General features: G+C 45.8%; 1 protein-coding gene across 3 annotated transcripts; it reads left to right on the top strand.

Annotated features, from left to right (window-relative positions):
* Positions 1-1,010: 1,010 nt before the first annotated feature.
* Positions 1,011-16,562, top strand: APTX (aprataxin). Of its 3 annotated transcripts, XM_004712364.4 has the most exons (8): positions 1,011-1,064; positions 7,329-7,463; positions 9,202-9,248; positions 9,723-10,025; positions 10,597-10,656; positions 11,334-11,560; positions 14,480-14,583; positions 15,746-15,994. In XM_004712364.4, the coding sequence occupies exons 2-8, from the start codon at positions 7,331-7,333 to the stop codon at positions 15,898-15,900; spliced, it is 1,029 nt and encodes a 342-aa protein (XP_004712421.1). In that variant the 5' UTR covers positions 1,011-1,064; positions 7,329-7,330; the 3' UTR covers positions 15,901-15,994. The 3 variants fall into 3 exon arrangements, with proteins under 3 accessions (XP_004712421.1, XP_045145182.1, XP_045145183.1); XM_045289247.1 differs by lacking the exon at positions 14,480-14,583 and having other exon boundaries at positions 15,746-16,562; XM_045289248.1 differs by lacking the exons at positions 1,011-1,064; positions 14,480-14,583 and adding an exon at positions 1,276-1,336 and having other exon boundaries at positions 15,746-16,562.
* Positions 16,563-19,851: the final 3,289 nt, after the last annotated feature.

Raw genomic sequence — 19,851 nt, 5'->3', positions numbered from 1 at the left:
ACTAGGCCATTATAGACAATGGGCTAGACCTAACTGGGCTGGGCATGCAAACTGCCCAGTTTTGCATATTATAGGGTGAATAATCCAATTAGAACGGCCCACTTCAAAATTTGAATTCAGGACACACAAAGGCAAGGCAAGTAAAAGCAAAACAAAAGGAAGCTTAATTTTGAGTGATCAAAAGAGCTGCTTTTAATCTTGAGCGGTGAGCCACAATGCACTGCCTTGAGGCCCGGCTCTGCGGCTGCAGCGATGCTACCCTGGGCTTTCCCACTTCCTGGTGAGACTCTAATTTAAGCATGCCTCTCTTGCAAACAAGAGCGAGTGTCTCTTCCGTGTTTCTGGGAAGATCCTCCCTCTTGTCTCGGTGGCTTGGATGTCAGCCTGTAGACCGTGGCGACTGATTTTATATGGGAGAAAACAAGTGACCTATCTTCATCAAGAGACTCGTTAAGGCTTGATTTCTTATTGCCTTTGAGGAAAACGGCAAACTCTTCTTTCATCCAAGATGTAGGAATTTTTCCACTTACGAAGATGCCTTTGGATAACTGCAATACATGACTGTTAGGGCACGTCCTAGAATTGCCATAAAATCCTGTAAAACACACCTTTTCCTGTTTCTCTCTCCTCTGATCGCCCTTAGTATATTAGTGAAGGCGGGGCCCAAAACATCCCAGCAGGTTTTCCCTGCCCTCTCACCCCTCCAGTCCTTTCTTCCAAACAAAGGGAGAAAGCCAGCCGGCACCGGCTGCGGGAAAGATGGCCTCGCGGAGGCAAAAGCGAGATGTGAGGTCTCGGTCAAGCCTGAGACCGAGGGGCGGGGCGAGCGGGCAGCCAGGTCCCGGCAGCTGCCAGGGCCCACGCTAGGCCCGCCGGCCGCGCCGAGAAAGGTCGCTCGTGGCCCGCACCGCCGAAGGCGGCCGTGGGTGAGACCCTCCCAGCCAATCCACGGAGAGGCGGAAGTGACGTCCCTCGCGGCGTCCTTTGCAACGTCGTCTCGCAGCGCCGGAAGCGGGGCGGCGGGGATGGAATAAAGTGAACGTGTCAGGGTCGCTGGTCTCTAGGTAAGGCAGCCGCCAGCCTGCCTCCTCCGCTGGCCTGGTTGAAAGTGGCGACTTTGGGGCCTCAGGCTGCGGACGCGACAGTCCCTGCGTCATTGATGTGCTTTGTTGAACGTGTTCAAGGCTTCTTTCCCGGTGGGGTGGCCTCAGCCCGGGTGCTCTCGGGGACTCCTCGCCCGCCACACCGCTCCTTGTTGCAGTGCCGTTTGGGTTTCTGCCCCCCTTCTCCTCCAGACACCTGCGCCTAGTTGCGTCGCCACACAAGCAGAGAACAGGTCAGTTAGAGTGGCACTGACCTACCCATGAGGCAGCGCAGCCTGTCCGGAAGGACCCACGTCTCCGGAAACGGAGGAACTTACCTTGAGTGCCTTCCCAGGAGAGCTTTCACTTTCTAAATGACAGCGTCCCCAGCGGGCCTTATGTGGTGTCCAGAAGAAGCTGCCTTTCCCCCACACGTACAATTAGTTATACCCCGTATAGCAGGGATGTCATTCCCATTTGGAGTGACTGGTCTAGGTTGCGGAGCCTTCTGGGAATTAGCCTGGTTTTGAGACTGCTGTAGAGTCCTCAGAAGCAGGGTTTCCTAGGGTTGGCTAATACACATTTGTGCCCTCCGCCTCAGCTGCACCGTCATTGTGACTTTTCCCGCGACGCCAGCTCCTGCTTTTACCCTCTCTTTACTGTTAACAAGGGCGGGAGTAGTATTGGGATGTGTTATTGACTAGGATCGAGCTTTATTTACATACGTTCCTATTTAGCCCTAGTTATTAATATTAGTCTGCAGTTGAAGAAATAAAGGCTTGCATACTTTTCTTCAGGTCACACAGTGAACAGGTGGGGAAGCCAAGAATGGAACTCAGTCCGATGGGCGTCAGGTGCCTGCTGTAAACCTCTGCATTGTATTGATTTATCTGTGTGTGTGAAGCTCCCAGTCACTTCACTCTGTTTCTACCTCACCGTCTGTTTTATGGAGAAAATTGAAGTCATCAGACCCTCTTTCCCTTAGATTTCTGCTACCTTCTTACCTGGTATTGCATTTACACCGATCTTTAATTTAACCCTCTCGTGATAGAATTTTCTGCTTGGAATATTTTGGGTGGGTACCGTGCGTTTTCATTAATGGAAATTGCTGCTATTGAGTTGACTCCCAACTCGTGGCAACCCTCTAGAACCAGGGTAGAGCTGCCCTTGTGAGTTTTGACACTAACTCTTTACAAGACTAGACTGCCTCATCTTTCTCTCGTGGAGTGGCTGATGGTTTCGTGGTGAACCTAATAAGACGGTAGGATGGCCCCTGTGGATTTCCGAGGTTGTAAATATTAAGGAAATAGAAAGCCTCATCTTTCTCCCACAGAGCAGCTAGTGGGCTCAAACTGCTGACCTTGTAGTTTGCAGCCCATTGTGTAGCCACTATGCCACCAGAGCTTCTGCCAGTAATGGAAGGCATACTGAAATCAAGGGGGGAAATGTTTTTCAGGTAATCATGGTGGTGGGATTAGTTGGCGAAGTCCGTTTTTCCAGATTCACACATTACACAGGTCCCTGACAGACATGAGCACATACTACAGCTGGGATAGCAGCTTCCCAAGAAACCTGAGAAGCTGAAAATATTGGTGGGTGACATATATCCCATGAGTCATGAACTGGTTAAAATTAGCCTCAGAGGATGGGCTTTCTCCTTTGATCAGATGCCTGCTGTGTGTCAAATATTGTATTAAGTGCAGGGGATATAATGATAAGCAAAAATGGGCATGACTTTATAGAGCTTGTAGTTATTGGAGGGAAGGAATATATTGGAGATTCAGAAACACCTATCCTCTGGCTCCCCATTGTTTAAAAGGCTTCATTCCTGGATGTTGGAGCTGGAGGCTGAAATAGGCCAAGATGTTTAAGGTTAGCCACGTAAGCACTGTGCACTTACAGCTTCAGCTTCTCAAGCAATTGCAATAGGACCATCATGATTTTGCAACTTTGCAGAGAATAGAGTGAGTATGTGTTTGTGAGGGCAGAAGGGATAATTTCTTTTACTGTAAAGACAGCCACCCTGCACTACTCCCAAACTGCATTTTCTCCTGGCTTTTATTGTCAGCATGGGTAGTCACCACATGACTTAATAAACACATACTTCACTTCTCAGTCCATCCCTGCTTACTCGTCAGCTTCTGGCAAATGCCAAAACATACCTTGTGAACATACGGCGTTTAAAAGAGACCTGCCTGTAGCACCGCTCTCGTTTGAGGCTTCAAGCCGAAGATTTTAGATTTACGGCTAACTCCCCAGGCACTGAGTCAACCCCTTCACAAAGACCTCCTGAAACTACCTTTTGGACTTCTTGAGGGGTCCACATTCCCCTCACAGCCTCCCTGACTAATCTCTGACTAGATTTCCCCCTGCCAGCTCGCCTACACACAGCTGTTGGCAGTTTTCTTTGAATTCTGTTTTTTCACTTTACTGTGTAGCTCAACACTTGGCATTTGTCGCCTGTTGATTGTCTGGCATTTAAGTGTCTCCATCTGTTCTTTCAGCACTTCTGCCCATTTAAATGATGCTCTGGCATAGCTTCTCACTTGCAGCCGTGGCCTGCCTTTGGGTGCCCTCATTTGTGCCTTTCAGAGGGGAATGCCCCCTCCCAATCCATTTCATCTGTATCAGTCCCCTTGGCTCCTAGCCCTGTCCTTCTAGAAGCCTCTAACCAGTCCAATTCCGAAGAATTTGTGCGTCAGCAGTGGTGTGCTCACTCCGCTTTGTTTTTAAAAATTTAACGTGGGTCAAAAGCAAGGGAGAGCAAATGGTCAGGTGGTGCATTTCAACCTACCTTTATCTGCCATAACGGACTTTACAATACTCTATCTGATAGCAAGGCTAGTCACATCCCTGACTGTGGTCATTTGCATGACCTGGTCTTTGGAATTCTAATTCCTAAAAGTCTGGTTTTTTCCCCCCCCCCCCCCCCATTTATGAGAAGTTCTGCCTGGATTGCAGGCTCATTCTCCAGCCAGGTGATGTTAGAGGCTTAAAGCTTCCTTAAATTTCTAGAGAGACAGCCCAGAGACCCAGTCTTGTCCCTGCCCATAATATCCTGCTCCACTTTCCTGGTGAGCTCATTCTCTGTTTCAGCTCTAATGACAGTTCCATGCCTCTCATTTAAATTTACATGAGGGAGTTCAAAAAGTTTGTGGGAACATTCCATGCACATTTAATCCCATTTTTCCATGAAGTTTTTGAAATCCTCTCATAGATTCCTCTCTCCTGAACTTCATGCTCATCCATCCCAGTTTGACCATAGGATCTCGCACAGGTAATTTAAATGAATTCTGTTTCAATCTGAATTTGTTTCTCAACATACTACCCTCTTCTCCAGACTGTGTCTCCCTCAGTTTGGTGAACGGGCAGCTTCCAAGTTAGCAGTCTTGGTGTCTCTTGACTCCTTTGCCATTCCCAAATGCAGTCAGTAATCAAGTCTGTCTTTGCAGTTGCTCCCAGATTTGTCATCTTTTCCATCCTTTTTGCTTGAGCCTTGATTCAGGCTTCATTTCTCTCCTGGTTTTTTTGCCCTCCTCTCGTTTACTGATACCCACATAGCCATCAAGGTTGTTTAATGAACGCTGCACTTTCTGGCCATCTTCCTGCCCTCAGACTTCTGCTCTCTGGCTGTTGCATCAGGACTGCTCCTCTCCACATGGCCAAGTGATCTGCACACACATCCCCTGCTTCCACAACCGCGTCTCTGGTCCCTCTCCACCAACCCCTGTGCCCCACAGTCATGCCACATGGCTACTTTGCGCATGGGTGCTTCCGAATGCCCAGAACAGCTGCCCCTCCAGGGTGGATGTACACATTCACAACAGAATCTGTAGATTGGCAGGTGTTTTCTTTTTAAACTTTTTATTGTGAATTAGTCGAAGACTTCCAGGGCAGATCATACACATTTTATTTCAAGGCATCCATGTAATCTCCGGTATCCTACTTCCTTCCCGTGTTCTGTTTCCATTCCTTATGCTTCTGAAACTTCTGCCCTTGGGTAATGGCTGCCTCTTTGAGCTTAAACATCTGATTATTCTAACATGGTGGGGGGGAGTTTAGTTCCAGATCTAAAGAGTGACTAAGGGCCATAGTCTTGGGATGTGCCCTACCAGTCTCTCATCTGACCACTAAGCCTGGTCTCTTTTGCATTTTACTTCTGTTCCTCCCACTCAGGACTTTTTTGGGGGGGTGCGGGTGGAGGCGGTGGCATAGAATTAATATATCATACAATTCAATAGTTCAATCATATTAAGAAGAGTTGAACAATCTTCACCACGGTCAATTTTACAATATTTTCTTCTTTTCAGTAGTTATTGTTGTTAGCTTTCCATTTATTCCCCACCCCCCCACCTCTCTTCTCATGTCCCTAGGTATTTATTAACCCAGTTACTGTCTTTATAGCTCTACCTATCCTGGATTTCATATACCAAAAAACCCAACAAACCAGAACAAAATCAAGAAACAAAACAATAATGATGACTAAGTAAAACGGGAAAACCTTATAGAAAAAAAGCAGGAAATATTGAAAACTGGAACAAATTTGAAACGAGTTAAAAGGGAGAACAAATAAAAGGTGTTACATTCAAACCTACCCACACCTGTCATACCAGACAAGACTCTGTGTGATAGCCAGGCTGTCCACATCCCTGGTCTATGGCCAGAGGGGATTCACCAGAGACTGAATAAAGGTGAGGATCCTGCAAATGGGTTTTGGGCTTTCCCTGCCACCCTTAGCCCTCTGTAAACTGTCCACCCAGGATTTCTAACATGACCCTTTGAGAGCAGCTGGTGGTGGCAGGGCACTGTCTGTTTCTTCTGGTCTCGGGGTTGTGGAGACTGATACTCTCCCGTTGAGTAGTTGTTTCTCTGTATCTTTCCGTTTTGATCACTTTTCTTTCCTGTGGATGAGGAGAGACCGATAGTTGCACCCTAGATGGCTGCTCATGAGCTTTTAAGATCCCAGACTAAATTTGCATGTTTATTGTGACACTTCTGGCATATGGCAGTAAGAGATGTTGTTCGACCATCAGAAAATTACGGTAATTAAAGAAGGGAAACCATCTAAAGATGAGTTGTGGCTGGAAGAACATCCTCTCTTCTCACACATTTGGTTCCCTGGCAGGCAATTCCTTTCCATCATTTAAACACAGCATACACAGCTCTTCCTCTTAAGCCCTTTTGGCACTTTCTGAAAGAGTCAGTCCTAATGTAGTACTTCTCAACAGTGCTTATCATATTGTAGTAACTGGGCTAAGAATGTTTCCTCCCGTACTCTACTCTGAGTTCCTTAAAGATAGGGACAATGCTTTATTTATTCTTTTGTTTAATTGTGGATGCACACACAGCCCAACTCATGGCCACTACACCACCAGGGTTCTCTATGTATATGTGTAGCTGCTGTAAAATTCACTGTTTTATCTATAATTTGGTGATATTAATTGCATTAACAATGTTTTAACAATCATCAATACTATTTGTTTTCAAAACTTTACACCCAAATATAACTCTTAACCAGTAAGTAAAACCTCCCCTTTCCATGCTTTCCCTAATCCTTATAACCACAAACCTACTTCTTATCTCTATGCATATATCTTTCCTAGTATTTCATATAAGCGGGAGCAAACAATATCCTTTTGTGTCTGTCTTTTTTCACTCAGCATAATGTTTTCTAGGCTCATCCATGTCATTGCACCGATCAGCATCTCATTTCCCTTTCTCGTCCATTGCATATGTGTGTTTCTCTGTTGATGGACACTTGGGTCCTTTCCACCTTTGTGCGCTTGCGAATCATGCAGCGGCGGCGAACAATGTGAGCCTCTGAATCTCAGCTTTCAGTTCCTACGATGTACACCCAGGAGAGGAATTTCTGGGTCACGTGGTAATTTTATGCATACCTCTGAGGAATCTCCCCACTTTCCCCACATAATTGTACCTTTCTCCATCCTTCGAATCCTCAGCATGTCGTTCAGTATAGAGTATATCACCAAACCTAGCAAATATCTGATTCAGACCCAGAGGCAACTACCCACATTATCACATTGAACCCTTACCACCGCCTCATGAGGCCTGTCATCCTCTCATTTTACAAGCGGGACGTCTAGCCTAGGGAGGTGAAGTCATGTGCCTTAAGGTGAGCAGCTGGTAAGTGGTTTGTGTGCTGATGCCGGGCTGTGGCCCAGGAGGCCATGTCCTGCGGGTGCAGTCCTTCAGCAGTTCTCTCACTCTCTGCTGTGTGTCTCACAGTGATGATGCGGGCATGCTGGCTGGTGAGGCAGGACAGCCGGCAACAGCGAATCAGACTCCCCCATTTGGAAGCAGTGATGATTGGGCGCAGCCCGGAGACCAAGATCACTGACAAGAAATGTTCTCGGCAGCAAGGTAACTAACTGGACAGAGGAACGCTGAGATGCCGGTCTTGCTTCCTCGGGACCAGATGCACATTGCCTGCGTGCTGTTGTTGGAAAACCTGTCACAGAACTCAGGGATGGAACTCTTGGCCTCACCTGGGCCCCATCCATCCTTAATTCTGTCTTCCTGTCAGGGTGGCATTTTGGGAGTGGTGGGAGGGAGTATCAGGTGAACCCTGGAGGCAGGCCGACACCATCTTACTAGCCTGGGATCATAGAACTGGGGTCTGCATCCCAGGAAAACCCCTTGCTGGGCAGTGGGAACTATGACATCTGAGGCTGAAACCATATCTGAGAAGGCGGGGAGGAGGGGCTGGAGGCCGTTTCGTCTTTTCTTTATTGCCCCTCAGGAAGCTGGTGCTTCAGTAAAAACTAAGTTTAGTTTTTTCTTGGGGTCCACTGAAATGACTCCCAGGAAAAGGACTTGCCACGTGCCCCATGGTTTCCCTGTGAACTTCACAGCACGCACATACTCAGTGGAGCCACGCCTGCAGTGGGACCCAGCACTGCCTGTGGCCCTCCCACATGAGGGCCTCTGAGTGGGAGTAAAGCCGTGCCGGTGGCCGGGGCCGAGACACAGATGCAGACCCTGCTGCTCTCTGCTTCCCGCACCCCTGTGCCAGCCGTGAGCCCTCTACGTCCTTCCCTGATGAGCACTTGCGGCGTCCCTTCTGGGCTCCCAGGCTCACCCCAGACACTGCGCTCATGTATCTGAACCTGGTTGTTAATGTTATTTCCCATTTTTCCCAGCATTCCTCTTTCCAGAACATTCCTCCTATTTAAGACCAGCTGACCTTCTCTTCCATGAATGCATCTTTTCCCTCCTTCACCGTTGAAGGCTTCAGATATTTTATCTAATCGTGGAAGCTGATTTAATCATGAGTCCATAACCTGTAAGAGGGATGGGTCCCCATCCCCAGCTGCCATGTTTGATCCCAAGCAGGCCAGGGACTCTGGAATAGGGTGACGGTAGGGGTTGGTTCCATGTGGTGCCTTATAGAGATATTAACGATAGGCGCCCTGGTGGTGCCACTTTAAGCAGGGCTTAAAGTGTTTGTCTACTAACCAGAGGTTGACATTCTAACCCTATCAGCAGTTTTGTAGGAGAACGATGTAGCTGTTTGCTCCCATGAAAACTGCAGCCAGGGAAATCCGCTGAGCAGTACTCTGTCCTAAAGGTGGTCATGAGTCAGAATGGACTTACTACCAATGGGCTCTGTTAACTCTGTAAAGCATTTCGGTCTCAGAAACCCACAGGGGCAGTTCTGCGCTGTCCTGTGGGGGTGCTATGAGTTGGAATCGACTTGGTGGCAGTGAGTTTGGAGTGGAGCATTTCCGATGGGGCATTTTATGGAGGATTTGTGTAGCAGACACACAGGCCTTGGCCAAAATGACGACGACGACAAACAAACAAGCTCAGGGCCGTAGAATTGATGCTGGTTCATAGCGGCCCTCTTGGACAGAGTAAAACCGTCCTGTGAGTTTCTGAGACTGGAACTCTCGACGGGATTAGAAAGCCCATCTTTCTCCTGGGGAACAGCGGGTTTTCGAACTGCTGGTCTTGCCATGTGTCCCCACTAGGCCAGGCCGTGGGGAAGCAGCTGCCAAATTGCCCGATGTAGTGAGACCTCGTTGTCCTGTTGGGAGAAACGGAGCAAGTGTTTGCTTCTAAGTGGCATTTACATTGAACTTTTTCTAATCTCTTTCAGTGCAGTTGAAAGCAGAGTGTAACAAGGGCTATGTCAAGGTGAAGCAGGTATGTGTATTTGTGATTTGGGTTTCCCTGTTACACTGGGTGATTTTCTAGTGCTGTTGAGTGTGAGCATTCCTGCCAGCCCATGGAAAGGTCTCCTTTCTCTTGGAGGCTGCTCCCAACACACTTGCATCCTGGCAGAGCTGGGAAATGGGGAAGAACTACTTGGCCTCTACCAAAGGAATACAGGGCCAGGGAGAGGGAGAGGTGATGCTTTAACTGTGGACCAGGGGGAGGGAGATGTGGTAGCACAGTCAGCACTGCCATTCAGCCACAGTCCAGACTAACAAGGGTTGTGTGGGCCAACGGGGGAGTATGATTGACTTAGGAAACTGCTTCTGTGGGGAAATGCATTTCCGACTTCCTGTAGCCAATTTACAAATGAACATTTGGAAATAGACCCTGCTGGTAAATGGGTCTATTATGGAAGGGGCTACTGCTATTATTAAAATTATTTTTTTATTATTACCTCTCTAGGTAGGGGTCAATCCCACCAGCATTGACTCAATCAAAATTGGGAAGGATCAAGAGGTGAAGCTGCAGCCTGGCCAGGTTCTCCACCTGGTGAATGAACTTTATCCATACATCGTAGAGTTTGAGGAGGAGGCAAAGAGCCCTGGCCTGGAAACACACAGGAAGAGAAAACGGTCAGGTGACAGTGATTCTCTAGAAATGGCTGTTGCTGAGGAAGCTGAGCCAGAGGCAAGACTTCCTCCCAGAAGCAACTCTATCCAGTGCGCTGTGCCCCCTAAGAAGGGGGAAGACGCAGCTGCCACAAAGGTAAGGGTAGGGAATTGACAGATGATGTGGAGATTAAACGAGGGCATTTTGACACTGTCAAACCCAGTCATGCATAAAGAGCTATTGAGGGTGAGGAGAGTTATTAACCATAATGACAGAGTAACCTTATTTGTAGAATGAAAATCACTTGGCTGAGTGTCCTTTTATTTATTTTGCCCTTGAATTCCTGAAAGTAGAGCAATAATTAGAAGGTAGCCTTAACGTTGAATCACTTAAAACTGAGTCAATTGTTTGTGTATCTTTAGAAGGTTAACCTGGGAAACCTTTCCTTGGCCCTATAATTACTATCCTGACACATCACAGTGGAAACTGAGGCTGTTGGTGCCAGTGAGAGGGCACAGAAGACATGCACACTGGGTGACATTTCTGGCCTCCGTGTAGACACTCAGCGCTGAAACAGGAAGACAGTAGGGAGGGATGTTAGTCCTAAAAGGTAGACGAAAGCAGAGGAATCTAGCTACATTCCAAAAAGTAACCTCATTTCCAAATTGATTAATGCCAGATGTAGCTGGAGGCATTTGTGGTTGACATTGCCCTGTTTATGTCTTAGGAATCATTAGGCCACTGGAGTCAAGGTTTGAAGATTTCTATGCAGGATCCCAAAATGCAGGTAAGAATATATTTGAGATTAGGCTTTATTTCATGTTTTAAAGTGACCATTTCACAGGGACCACATCGACGCTTATAGATGAAATCAGATCAGTTTTTTGAATGAGTTTTTGGCCTCTTTGGTGAGAACCAAAGGGCTTTTCCCAGTGGCAGTAAGGGAGCCACCTAAATGTGTTTGAAAGAAGCTCAGTGCGTCACATAAACGTCCCCTCACCTGTGCCCCAGTGTTGAACTTGTTGACTTCCAGGAGCTTTTGACTGTGCTGCCTTGCGGCTAATAGTCATGAATCACTCTGAGAGGACTTTTCGTTCTCCTGAAATGAGCTCCTGGCCTGGCCCTCAGCTAGGTGCGCGTATCACATTGCCCTCGGGGTGGAGGAGGTGCTTTGGATCTGGGCCACCAGCTCCAATGAGCTGTTTTGTGTTCTGCATCTTCCACATGCTCCGGCTAGAGAGATGGCGGAGAACGCTGACTCTGGAGCCTATGCGACCTGGGTTTGAGTCCCAGACTTCCCACCTGTTAACTGTGCGACTTTGCCCAAAGCACTCGATCTGTGTCTAGTGCTCCCATCTAAAAGATGGTGGTGGGGATTTACAGTGTGTGGATTGATGACTGAAACAGCACCTGGCACATTAAGCCGCTCAGAAATGTCTGTTCTCTTCTCTGTGCCTCTGCCAGGTTTACAAGGATGAGCAGGTGGTGGTGATTAAGGATAAGTACCCCAAGGCCCGTCACCACTGGCTGGTCTTACCTTGGGCCTCCATTTCCAGTCTGAAGGCTGTGACCCGGGAACACCTACAGCTCCTCAAACACATGCACGCCGTGGGGGAAGAGGTGATTGCAGATTGTGCCGGCTCCAGCAAACTGCGCTTTCGCCTGGGCTACCACGCCGTCCCTAGCATGAGGTAAGTGTGTGGGTGGTGCCGTCACTGCCTCCTGGTTCCATCCAGGTGGACCCGCCGAGAGTGCCGCCAGCCCCAGGGCCTGGGGTAGTTCGGGATGCTTCTGAGGCAGGGGTGGGGGCACCGAACCTTCTACCCTCTGCTGGACTTTCTTGCAAGCTTGAGTTTCTGCTTCTGAGTGTAATTCAGTCACGTCTAATCACATATAGCTCTTTACTGCTCTCCAAGTAGAATTCTTTGAGGGCCTAGCATAGAACTAGATGAAGCCACTGCATTTTACTCAGATGAAGAATTGTGGTCAGTGCCTTTTATCAGACATTTCCAAAGGCTCTGTAGCCCCCCCAAATGCGCAAGGACCATGGGTCCTGAGGAAACAAACAATGGCTTCTATGAGGGCAGCTTGAGAAATCGGGTCTTTCAAAGAGAGTCAGAGCCAGGAGTAGTCTGTGTCCTTTTGCCTCATGCCCGGGAGGATTGTTTTTTCTTTTTTTTTTTGGAGAATTCAAGCACGATGTAGCTCCACAGTTCCTTCCCTATAAGCAGCAACAAGATCATTGGCCTAATGGGATGTCATTGTTTTTAACCTTGATTTTTTTTTTTTAATCACCCAATCCTGTCATGAGGGTGGGAGGTGGGGGAGGGAGGGTAAAAACAGGAACTGATACCAGGGGCTTAAATAGAATGTGTTTAGAAAATAATGACGGCAACATATGTACAAATATGCTTGACACAATTGATGTATGGACTGTTATAAGAGTTGTAAAAACCCCCAGTAAAATGATCTTTAAAAGAAAAAAGAAAAAAATTCAGGACTTTCAGAGACCCCGGAAGATCCCTGAAGCAGAGGATCCCAGTTGTTGAAAATGACTTACGCTGTTAAAATCTTAACAAACCGTTCTCAAACTCTTAAAAAAAAAATCACTCAATCCTGTTACATATTATTTGAGTTGATAATTGTGACTTAGAGTACTGGCCACTTTACCCAAATAAAACGTCTGTGCCACATTCCACATTCTTTCTCCCATCCCCAGAGGCTGTCCTTTAAATTGAAGCATAATCTACAGTCGAATGCATCGTAAGATGATCAATGTGATCAGTTTTGATAAGTGAGAAAGACAGTTACTAATTGGTCCCTTATTTGTGCACAGTTCTTTTTGTCTTTAGCCATACTGTATCCGGTTCTAATAGTTTTCCAAAGTTACTTAAAAGGTGACCTCTTTTCTAACTCCCATGCCCTTTTTAGTGTGGTTCCATTATTCATTTATAATCCAGATCAGCCCTTTTGTTACTGCTTATGTTCCATTTTGATTCCCCTCATGTACTGGTCAAATAGGATAATTTACTGGGAAAATGCGAAGCGTTACTGTCATTTCTGGATTCAGAATGCTTTTGAAATAGCATTCTGTGGGGAAAAGCTGTTTGGTCCTTAGGCAAATGGTTCAGGACCACCACCTTTCACGGTTCAAGGCCCATGGGAGCGTGCTGATGGCTCAATCTCGGAGCTGATGAAGCAGCATCTGGCCCGTCTCTGCCGGAGATAAAACCGACACTTTCCTCATGTGCCCTGGCCAGGCTGCTGAAGCAGCAGTCTGCGGACTTATCCATTACTTCATGTTCCCAACCTGGTCCTCCCCTCCTGTATGTGAACAGCTTGGCTGATGTATTGGTGTTTCTTTGTACACCCTCAAACAATCGTAAAACTGTCCCTTTGTGTCATCTTGTCACGAGTTGCAGGCTACGTGGCAGGAAGGCTGCCTGCCACGAATAAAGTCCTGGACCTTGTACCGTCTGTGCTGAAGCACCCCCCCCCCCAACTGCATCTGTCTGTTTCCGTTTTATCTGTAAGCTTCCTCTTTGCAGAGCGTGCCCCTCCTGAACCCATTAGATTTGTAAGATAAGAGCTGGACTTGATACTCTCTTACAGCACTCTACTTGATTTAACCTGTTCAAATGGAAACTCTTGATTTCCTTTCCCAAATCTGCTTGTCCTCCACCTTCTCCATCTCAAGAAGTGGGACCACCCAGGGTTTTAGGCCCAAACCCAGTTTAGTAAACCCTGGGGGGTCGATCCCCCAATACCTGCAAATCTGGCTGCTGCTCAGCATCTAAGCTGCTGCAGCTCTAGCTTCGCTGCATTCTCCTTTGGCTTGACCTGCCGCAACCGCTTCCTAACCAGTCTCCCCATGCCCTGCTTACGGCCCCTACCATCCTTCCTCAGAGCACAGTGAGCAGAGCTTGAAAACGTACAAACCAAGTACCAGCACTCCCTTGTTTAAAGTCTCTCTGTGACTTCCCAGTGTGATAGATTAAAATGCAAATTCCTTGTCTGTTGCAAGACCCTTTCCGATCTGGCCTCTGCCAGGTCTCCAGCTAGTCTCTTCTTTACCCACTACACTCAGCCACAGTAATCTCCTTTCTGTTCTTTGATTGCATTTTTAGGCTCTCTCTCATTTTAGGGCCTTGGCACTTGCCCTCCTCGTTCCCTGACATACACCTTCCCCAGACTTAGCTTGCCTGGTCACTCTTTCAGGTAAATCACTGCCTGGGAGAACCCTTCTCTGAACACTCTTTCTTGGACAGATGGAGCCCCAGCCATGGCTCTTAACTGTCCCATTTCCAGGTTTTGTTACTTCTTAGCAATGTAACAATTTGACATTTTCTTGTTTGTTCATTTGCTTATTTCATGTTTCCTCCATTAGATTATGAAAGGGCAGAAATAGTCTTATTTATTGCTGTATTCTCGGTGCCTAGAGTAGGGCTTGACACTTTGTAGGTACTTAAGAAACATTAAATATTGTGAAATGAGTGAATTGAATGAACACACTATCCATATTGAATAGACTCATTCCTGTACTATTTGTCATTTTTATTTATCCATGGTTGCTAATTGGTTTAATGGTCACTTTTCCCCCTTTCCACTAGCCAGGTGCACCTTCACGTGATCAGCCAAGATTTTGATTCTCCTTGCCTTAAAAACAAAAAACACTGGAATTCTTTCAATACAGACTACTTCTTAGAATCCCAGGGTAAGTGTGTGAGGCCTGGTTGACTAGAGAAACAAATCCAGTAACATTCATATATGTGTAAGAAAGAGGTTTACATCAAGAAGTAGTTACGTATCAAGAAAACATCCCAGCCCAGGCCAACTCAAGTCCATAAGTCCGATAATAGTCCATAAGTCTCTGCAGACTCTCGCAGCCACATGCAATGATACAGAATGCTGGTGGGTGCCAAGTCTTGTGGATCCAATGATGGTGGTAACATGGCAGGGCTCTGGCAGCTCCCAGGGGCAGCAAGCTGGAAGGTGAAGGCAGAGAGGAGGGAGGTTCCCAGGACCTTCCTTATGAGGAGGCCACGCCCACAAGGAGGCACCATCAGGTGTGACCTAATCGACAGGTTGAATATCACCCCTACACTTTTACCCATCTTTCAGTTGACACGAAATTATGTAACTACCACAGTAAGCAATGTCCTTTGGTTTTCACGTTTGCTTCATTTTCTCAGCTGATCTTCTACTCAGTTGTTTTCCTGAACAATGACCTTCCCTCAGGACACCCTGTACAGCTAGCTTTGTGGTCTCTCTAAGGCAAGCTCTGTTGAAAGACAATGTGTATTATAGTCCAATGGCCACTTTTCTGGGAAGCGGTCCTCTTGAGCGATAGAGAGAGCTGCTTGTCAGGGTCAAAAATGTGTCCTGTTGCACTGTGGAGGATTTAAGGTTCTCCTGAGGACTGTTGGAGTCTGTGAACGAGCACTCTCTCAATAGTTCTTTGTCTTCTGCCATCAGCTTCCGGGGGTGCTCAGGGCTGCCTCTTGTCAGGAGATGACTATGTACCCAAGGCAGGTGCCCTTTATTTTCTGGTGTAGACACTCTACAGCTTCAGCATGCAGGGTTGTTAACGATGACAGCTACCGTTTACCATGGGGCTGGCAGGGGAAAGCACTGGGTTGGCCCTTGACAGAGTAGCATAAATCACGTAGCGCGTAGCTGGAGACATTGAGTCATCTCACAGCGAGGACATTCAGATTTAGACGCTCATCAAGCCCATCTTCCTGGTAGGACGTCCAACCTCACTTTTCCGGGCTTTGCTTGGCATATTTTGATTTGCACGCACGTTTCCCGTCTTGGTCTCTTAAACCGTCCTTCCGGAGGGGCTGGGATCTGAACTTGTTTCCTCTCGCCTGCAGCTGTGATCGAGATGGTCCAAGAGGCTGGCAGAGTGACCGTTCGAGATGGGACGCCCGAGCTCTTGAAGCTGCCTCTGCGTTGTCACGAGTGCCAGCAGCAGCTGCAGTCCATTCCTCAGCTGAAAGAGCATCTCCGGAAGCACTGGCCTCAGTGACCCGCCAATTGTTTAGCAAGAACGCCGGGCACTTGCTTCGATTGCTTGTGAACTTTTCCTTATTTCTTGAATTAAAACATGCAGCCACTCCACAGCCCCCTCCCCCAAAAGAAAAAAAACAAACCCAAACAAAAAACTTATTCTATTCTTTTCTCCCCGTGCCTTTTCGTGACGCTGATCACATTCTTGAGTTGAGTAACCATCCTCATTTTCTGAGTTGTTTTCCCCCCTCACGGTCCTGCTTAAGTTGTGGGAGAAGAGACTGAGCTTTCTACTCCCATAAAGGGTTACAGTCTTGGAAGCTTATAGGGGCAGTTCAACCCTGTCTTTGAGGATCACTGTAAGTTGGTATTGACGTGATGGCAGTATTGTCTTATGACCCCATTAAGATAGGTCTTCAAAGAATCGAATGGTGTCAAAGCTGACACTTGTTACTAGTGAATCAAAACTATCATTTGGTTTCAAGAAGACTTCAGGGACGTATTTTTGGCTCAAGATTTAAAGTTTATGTCAGAGCAGTAGTTCGAGCCCTTCATCTGACCTTCATGGCTTCAGGAAATCTGGAGTCCGTGAGAATCTAGAACTTAGTTTGGCGTTTTCTCTTTTTTTATTCAGATCCTTCTATGGAATCTTTGATCAAAATGTTCAGTAATGATGGTAGCGGGGGCATCATCTAGTTTCTCTGATCTCATGGCAAAGGAGGCAGTTGTTTATAGAAGCAACATTCTATATCCTTCTGCACATTCCATATCCTTCTATTTCTTGATCCAGGTGAGTAGAGACCACATGCGGTGCCTTAGATGGCTGCTCACAAGCTTGCAAGACCCAAGGTGCAATGGAGATTCTAGACATGTCATTAGATTAATTGGGGCGGCTCATGATTTGTCTTCCTGAGTCATACAGCATACCACATAGGCCACAATCAGAAGGCTCCAACTCAGAAAATCCACTCAGCGAACCATACTTTACCTTAAGAAAACATCTGGTGCAGATTGTGTCAGGCCAGGTTGTCTAGAGAAATCCAGTGACATCTATGTATAAGAAAGAGCTTTGTATTAGAAAGGAATTATGTATCAAGAAGCCAGCCCGGTCTAACTGAAGCCCATAAGTCTGATGGTAGTCCATAAGTCTAGTGGTGGCAGTCAGCTGGTTCCTGCTGGCTTGCCCCAGCTCAGCAGAAGCAATATCTAATTTTTTGTTGAGTTCAGTGAACCAGTTGTTAAATGGTACTTGTAATAAGGTTGGCTGCTGGGCAGATTCCTGTGATGTGAAAATCACAAATTTAATTTCCTTACTCTTTTAAAAAAATAATTTCATTGGGAGTTCTTACAGAAACCATAACATTCCTTAGTTCAAGCAGTATTGTACAATTGCTACCATAATCAGTTTCAAAACATTTTCTTTCTTGAACTCTTTGATATCAGCTCCCCTTTATCTCCCACCACCCCTGAACCCTTATTCATTACTGTATCTTACACCATCTCATATATGTATTCATGCACAAGTCTGTTGTTTGCTCCTCTTGAGAGGGGTTACACAGTCATCAGTGCTATCAGCTCCCCCTTCCCACTCCCTCACTTCTGTTCCCTCAGGGAACCATTGCTCTTGTTACTGTTTCTGAAGGGTTTTCTATCTTGACTTTCATGTATCCAATGACCTTAATTATACAATTAATTGCGTATGTTCTTAATTATACACAATGAACATACACAAATCTAAGTTGATTAATGATGTAAAACTAAAGCCATAGTAAGGAGGGGGGGTACATATTAAAGAACTAGAGGATAGTTAAGTGTTTCATCAGTGATATACTGCACCCTGGATGTATTGTCCCTTCCATGTGGCCCTTCTGAGAGAGACTGTCCAATTAACTTGCAGGTGGGTTTTGGGTCTTCACTACATCCCCACCCCATCACATTGATTTGGTGTTGCTTCTCTTTGAACTTGATACCTTTTCCTATTGATACCTCATTGTGCTTCTTCATGTGGGCTTTGTTGCTTCCCTGCTAGATGGCCGCTTGTTTAACTTCAAGCCTTTAGGACCCAAGACGCTATATTTTTTAATGGCCGGGCGCCACATTTCTGCACCACATTTGCTTATGTACCCATTTGTCTTCAGCGATCATGCTGGGAAGGTGAGTATCATACAATGCCACATTATTAGGACAAACCGTTCTTGTACTGAGGTAAGATTTAAGTAGAGGCTCAAAGTCCATCTGCTTCCTTGTTGCATGTGCATTTATATACATATAAACAAATATACCTATATTTAAATATACATTCACATATCTATTTATACCTATATATTCTTTCTTTTTTCCTGGTTCCTTCTGCCCCAATATCATGTTTGCCCATCATTCACCTCTCAGGAATTCCTCTCACATTCCTTACCCTTTTTTAAAAAACCATTCATCTGTGCAACAATATAAGGGGGGTGTGCCTGCCCAAACGAAATATTTTTCAAACTTACGTAATTTTTTAAAAACAAAACAACCTTATCTGGGGGAGGGAAGGGAAAAGAGGAGCTGATACTAGGGGCTTAAGTAGAAAGAAAATGTTTTGAAAATGATGATGGCAACATATGTACAAATGGGCTTGATACAATTGATGTATGGATTTTTTAAATGTATAGATTATAAGAGCTCCAAGAACCCCCAATAAAATTATTTACATATATTAAAAAAAAACCATAACAACCTTATCACCTTCAAAGTACTCTCCATTACACTCAATACATTTGTCAAATCTGTGATTCCATTCTTGGGAACATTTTTCAAACTCATCTGGATGGCTGACAGCACCTCCCTCTTTTTTTCTTCCCTTCCTCTATGTCGTTAAATCTCTCCTTCATGTCCCTCTTCATTCGCAGAAACAAAAAAGTCGCTTGGAGCTAGGTCAGTTGAGTTAGGTGCATGGGGCTAGAGAGGCATGCTGTTTTTGGTCAAAAACTGGTACACTGAGGGCAACAGATGTACAAATGTGATTGACAAAATAGATGTATGTATGGATTGTGATGAGTTGTACAAGCCCCAATAAAATGATTTAAAAAACGAAACAACAACAAAAAAAACGTGCACAGAGATGGGTGAGTGAGCAGGTACGTTGTCGTGGTGGCAAAACCGGTCCCTCCCGTCTGTCACAAATCAGGCCATTTTTGGCATACACTATTAACTCAATCTTTTCAGTACCTCTAAATAGAAAGTATGGTTAACAGTGTGACCTGGTGGAACGAATTCCAAATGTACTACCCCCCTCACATCAGAAAACAAATAAACATCATTTTTGGGGGGTGCCCCCTCATATTCTAAGTGCTTGTAGTAATGCTTGTTCCATCCATAAATATTAAAAATTTAGAATTATGCTTTTTAACGTTCATTATATAAAATTCGTCATATTTTTGATGAAATACATTTTTATTACCATGCGTTTGTTCCCTCAGTAAACATCTTAACCTAAGAAGTGCCAACCAACCAGAGGGTGACACACTGTCATTCGTTTCAGCTGTGTGTTACACCCCAAATTCCCACAAGGATAATAAGTGAATTAGGCAATTCCTTAAAGGGTTCAAAGAGCTAAAAATGCGTTCAAAACAATTGCTGTACGTTCAGAAACGGGTTTTTCATAACATGTTCAGAAAAGTCGCCTCTTTCTAATATTCAAGCACATTGAGTACTGTCTAATTGGCCTGCCTCTAAAGGACTGGGATCCTTCTGCAGTGGAAAGATGGTTAAGGATAAATCGGGCAGCTGATGATGCTTGTTGAACATTCAAGTGAGGGTGCCAATCAAGAAGCAATATCGAAATGAAAGTTCTCATCTTTTTTGTCAGGGATTTAGTAGTTTTCATTGATATTTGAAAACTTATCTAGTTTTGTGCACCTCTTGTTTTTATTTAAGTGTTAACTATGAAATAATAAACCACCTTTAGGTGGTTTTTGATACTATAAAAAGT

Source organism: Echinops telfairi, unplaced genomic scaffold (assembly GCF_000313985.2).
Source record: "Echinops telfairi isolate 266 unplaced genomic scaffold, ASM31398v2 ScPeMD7_25;HRSCAF=90, whole genome shotgun sequence".
NCBI classification, from domain to species: Eukaryota; Metazoa; Chordata; class Mammalia; order Afrosoricida; family Tenrecidae; genus Echinops; species Echinops telfairi.
The sequence above is the reverse complement of the archived record's forward strand: the minus strand, read 5'-3'. Positions and strand labels throughout refer to the sequence as shown.

Bases quoted from the DNA above. Each gene is read 5' to 3' on its own strand.
- APTX (XM_045289247.1), top strand. From the start codon at position 7,331: ATGATGCGGGCATGCTGGCTGGTGAGGCAGGACAGCCGGCAACAGCGA. The intron at 7,464-9,201 runs GTAACTAACTGG...AATCTCTTTCAG, and splicing joins GAAATGTTCTCGGCAGCAAG to TGCAGTTGAAAGCAGAGTGT. The intron at 10,026-10,596 runs GTAAGGGTAGGG...TTTATGTCTTAG, and splicing joins AAGACGCAGCTGCCACAAAG to GAATCATTAGGCCACTGGAG.